The 5,266-nt window shown below is 36.4% G+C and overlaps 1 protein-coding gene across 1 annotated transcript in view; it reads right to left on the reverse strand.

Moving 5' to 3' along the window:
* LOC108684208 overlaps positions 1 to 5,039 on the reverse strand; it is a 12,576-nt gene extending 7,537 nt beyond the window's left edge. The window contains exon 1 of the mRNA XM_018188407.1: positions 4,757 to 5,039. Within this exon, the coding sequence (XP_018043896.1) occupies positions 4,757 to 4,765 (9 nt within the window). The 5' untranslated portion in view covers positions 4,766 to 5,039. The remainder of the gene's footprint in view (positions 1 to 4,756) is intronic.
* Positions 5,040 to 5,266: the final 227 nt, after the last annotated feature.

The raw sequence follows: 5,266 nt of genomic DNA on the forward strand, positions 1-5,266 counted from the left end.
GATATCAGTTACCAAGGTCGACAGATTGGTGAACATACGAATACTCGTTATTTCTGAGGGAACCTTATCCACTGTTTGTACATGCTAATGGTGATGAAGTCACACGCGCTCCGCAAAAGTGGATTTATAAAGCAAAACATTGCGTATGTGGAAATTGATACAATTTCGTACGGTTTTCAGGCTTACTCGCGGTATTAAATGCCAACGTTTCACGTGGGGATTACGTCAAGAAGATTTTCCGCGCCGCATAAGTTCAATTACATTTTTCTCTTCGCGATGCGATCTCAGCCAATATTGTTTCGTTTTGCAGTGTAATTTATGAGGCCGTTATGCTCATCTTCCGTCGTCACGGTGGTTTATTTCCAACAGAAAAATAAATTTTTCTCCGTATTCCGTTTTCAAAAATAACATTTCCTTTCTTAAGTGAATTTAATCGTTTCTTAGATGTTTATGCTCGCGTAATGAATTGATTTTTTTTCTCTTTTTTTGATACTTGGTAATTTATAATTGCGCTTATAAGTGCGAACTTTACTTGCGTGATGTTCGCAAATTATTTTGCAACGATTATCGTTGAAAGAAGAAACCACGGATTAAAATTTATCGCGTAATATCCCAGATAGCAAGATATCTACTTGACGTAATTAATTGGTCATTCTTAACGAATCTGACGTTCTATCATCGTAAAAGTAAAATGAATTTGTCACATAACGTCACATAACGTCACATTAAGCCACATAACGTCATATTAACCAACATCGAAAATACGGCATTATTTACGGTATTATTAACGGCATAAATGATATTATTAATTGATCACTAATAACATTACTAATATATCGTCGATTAATCCTTTATCTGACGTCAAGTATGACGTTGTAAATAAATGACGTCATTAATTGATAAAAAAGATAACGTCATTATTATATCTTAAATAGATCTTAAATAAATCACATGTCGTCGATAATTCAAAATAACTAAATATTGACGTCAAAATGATTACAATTTGCTATCTAGGATAAATCCGCCTCCAACAAAGATTTTAGAAACCTTTTGAAATTTAAAATACAATTTTGTGCTAAAAACAAAAGAATGTAAGAGACAAAAGAAGCAGAGATTGCAGTTAGCTTTTTCTAAGAACTTTAATGCAAAATTTTAAAAAGTTTGCCACAAACGACCTCCATTTTATTTAAAATTGTCAAAGCATCGACTTTTAAGATACTATTCGGTATCATATATGTCCTGCACGTTCACTATAAAATATCGAAAACTCAATCAACCCTATCTTGAATCCATTCTTCGTATTTGCTACGACATTTGCGTAAGTGAAAAAAGAAGAGAATGAAAGAAATTCTCTGTTTGAATTCTCAATTTTTGCATAGAAGTACGCTTTCATCTGACATCTTACGTCACCTGATGTGTATAAAAGAGACAGAGGGCAAAGAGACGCGGAAATAGCAAGTACAGCAAGTACAAAGCGTGTTACTCTCTCGATTCATAAATACTTTACAATTATTCGGCATTCTCTTAAAAAAAAAAGAAAAAAAATGACATTATCGCAGTTTTTTCCCAATGATTTGATGCTGATAAATGATCTTCTAATTTAATTCAGCCAAGTAATCACGACAGATTCGTTCAATCGCGGTTTTATTAGCGAGTTAACGATACGTATTTATGTAGGCGTTATCGAGGGAGAAGAAAAACGACCAAGCATGAGATGGCGAATAACGAAAGAGATGTGGAAAAAAAGGTAAAATCGAGCAGAGAGAGAGAGAGAGAGAGAGAGAGAGAGAGAGAGAGAGAGAGAGAGAGAGAGAGAGAGAGAGAGAGAGAGAGAGAGAAATGAGCTAGAATCGGAAGTGAGATAGGATAGTGTAACGGAGTGTGAAACCCCCCACGCTGGAAAAGGGTGCACGCGGGGAAGGGGGGGGGGAGAACGAGATGGTCCAGCGGACTGTTCGCTCTTGGATATGGGACGTCGTGGCGTCTCTCCGTCTGGTGGCACACAAAAAGCGTCTTTGTATACGCTTCTTTCAACGCTCCCCTCCTGCTCTATCACGAATTGTCACCAATCGTCACCGAGTCATCCATCAATTCATTTTTTCCCCGTTTTATCATCACGACGCGAAGTCTCGTGGTGGCGGGGAATGCCCGTTCCTCGTGATCCTTCATTCATTAATTACCACGAGATATTTCTCTTTTTCTATCCTTCGACACTATTTCGCTTCATCGCGATAAAGGATTTGCCCGTGAGTTCTTCGATAATTCCCGTAAATATTCCCGAATTATTTGTACAAAATTTTATACATGTGATGTGACGGTAATATCAGAAATAAAAGATAAGAAAGGATGATATTTAGTAAAATGTCCATTCGCTTCGGTCAGAAATTGTTTCCTCTCAAATGTCGATCAAAATGTTTTTTTTTCTAAAAAAATGTTTTCGAGTTTTTTGTTTCTGTCTCAGCCAGGATAGAGTATTATTACTTCACGCCAAATCGTAAAATTGATCCATTTTTGTTTATTGCGCCTACATCGTTAGATGTTTTATCGTTTTAATTTAGTTTACTGTTTGACTTGTACTGATAATAACACACGCAATAGAAACATTCTACGATTAATAGATTAACGTAGAAGCATTTAAGAAATTATTATCCTAGAAGAAAAACTTGGCTTGGTGAAGAGAGTATCGTTAGAATTTAACGTTAAATGAAAATACTTATCACAAAATCACGAAATCGCCCTTTCGTTCACGGTCATCATATACATATGTGTCTAACTGGCAGCGAATAAAGAAACTTTATGCATTCTCTGGCGACTACTAGGACCAGACGTAATGTCTCCAGCATTCGCAACAGTTACATTTGTCCTTTGATATGTATACGCGGTTCGTTAGTTCTACTTGACAATACACATACAGTATATCAACTCGCAAAACTAACTTACAGTTCTGATACGTGACCAAGAAACGCGAACGAGATTTTCATGATAAAAGTAGATTTCCTCTTGCAAAATGCTTGGAAAGCGTAACGCGTGACTAACTCTCGACAATACTATAAATATAAAGTTAATTTAGTAAGTAAATAATTATTTACAACTCCATTGAATATTTTTATTAATATAATCTTATCACAACGTAATAGTTGATATATATAATGCAAATTTTTAAGATGATATTTTTCAAAGATGCCTCAAAGGTTTTAATTATAAATAATATATTTGTATATTATTTTATATCATAAATTTCAAAATGTGATGTTTTTTCTAAAATGCTATATACTACATTTCTAATTGGACAATAATTCGTCATTTTTTTAAATTTCATTCTATCGAGCCATATAATATAATATTTTTATAATAAATTATTCGTCATTTTTTATTCAGTTTAACATGTTCACGATGTCATGTTTCATAGTATGGCCTGTTTGACATGATATTTCGCATACCATAGAACACATTGCTACAACGATGATATGTCAAACTTGTAGCCTATTCGACAAACTGTTGCTGCGAACGCGATGACACATATTGTCAGAAGCCTGGCTCAATCAATATCCATTTTATGTCAGTTTTTACTTTTGACATGACTCAATTCGCAAAAGTGTTGTAAACCCCATGACAGAACCGTTTTAATGTAACTCTTTCGATCACAAACTCGATGCAAAGAAATATCCGAGTAAAGAATATATTTATGCAAAGAATAGATTTATTTTAATTTGAGATTCCGTAGTACTTCTATTATCCTCAAAATTTATCATTTATAAATATCAATTTTTTTTTTAAATGCTGAAAGAGAAAGAAATACTTCAACATTTTTAACGCGTCCTCGTGGATGCGAACATGAATAGGTGGAACAGGTAGAATACGAACTTTGTGCGTCATCGCGGGAATAGAAATCAATTTGAAAATCTCGCGTCTAAATTTTTATTGAGGAACTACCTTCTTTCTTTCTCTCTTTCTCTTATTGTTATTGCGAAAATAATTTGGATCGAACGGCATCGATATACTCGAGTGGTAGCTCGATAACATTAATTCAAAAATTTTGCGAAAACACATACATCTCAGGCGTATGTACATTACGGTGCATCAGCGGAACGAGATGTACTTTTCCGTCCTCGGTTTCAATTGCTATCTCGTTGCGAATACGAAACTAAAACTCGAAAATGTATCCCGAGCACCCTGCGTCTGGTCCACAATGATCGACGACTAGGTAATCTTCCATAAACAAGCCGCTTCCCGAACTTTTCTCCATCAAGCTTTTTATAGCTTTTTGATACCGATACCTTTATAACCGGCGTTACTAAATCGCGAGTGTTTTAACAAATTGTTCTGTAATCTTATTTATTAAATTTAAAACGCGGAAGCCGTCTAAAAAAATAGGGAACACAAGAAACGTCGCACTTTTTTGCGTAGCCTGAACATTTTTCCCGTCTGCGAAATATTCACACTTTTTATTCTCTAATTCGCGAAAATTACTTTCAATTGTCAAAATAAATTGAAAGTAATTACCACGATTATGAGAATAAATTTTTCCTCGCTTCGTTATGCTGTTAGTAAAAGAAGAAAAAAAAAGAAATCGATATCATTTACGTTTAAACATTCAACTGAGCCGGTCTTTACAAATTTCCATCCAGAGAAAAAAATGAGATATAAAATGCGATTAAAAAAAGAAAAAGAAGGGAAGACGGAGAGAAAGAAAGTGCGTTCAACTGGTAGAGTATACATTAGTCAATGACTTTAATTATTCATGAACAATACTCACGACCGTCATCTTGCTGATGAAACCTTTTCCTTTGTTGTCTCTAGCTGTGTAATCACGGTAGCACTGATCCCGTCAGTCTTCGGGGCCCGCTTTTAGTCTTCTCTTCTTCTTCTTCACAAGTCGCGGATCTCGTTACGAATGACAACTATCGCCGGGCGATCAGTGGATGTAGTGGGGATGATTCTCGTCGTGTGGTGGTTGGTAGCAGGGGGTACGTTTTGGTACCGTGAAATAGCCAGAAGAGATCAGAAAGAGCTCTGAGAGTTTCGAGGTCAGAGGGCGAATGATTGGTGGTACTCGCGCGGGCTACATTTATACCACGGGCTCGCTCTCTCTTTCTCTCTCTCTTTCTCTCTCTAGCACTCTCTCATCCCCCTCGCCTCTTTCCTACCCTCTACTCTTTCCTATCCCCCCGTTCTTCGTGGAGCCTGCGAAAGAGCGAGAGCGGATCGGCTCTCTCTGGTGGGCGCCACGTATCCACCACCACCACCGTCATGTTAACCGATGGAT

This window comes from Atta colombica, unplaced genomic scaffold, assembly GCF_001594045.1.
Source record: "Atta colombica isolate Treedump-2 unplaced genomic scaffold, Acol1.0 scaffold127, whole genome shotgun sequence".
In the NCBI taxonomy this organism is placed as follows: domain Eukaryota; kingdom Metazoa; phylum Arthropoda; class Insecta; order Hymenoptera; family Formicidae; genus Atta; species Atta colombica.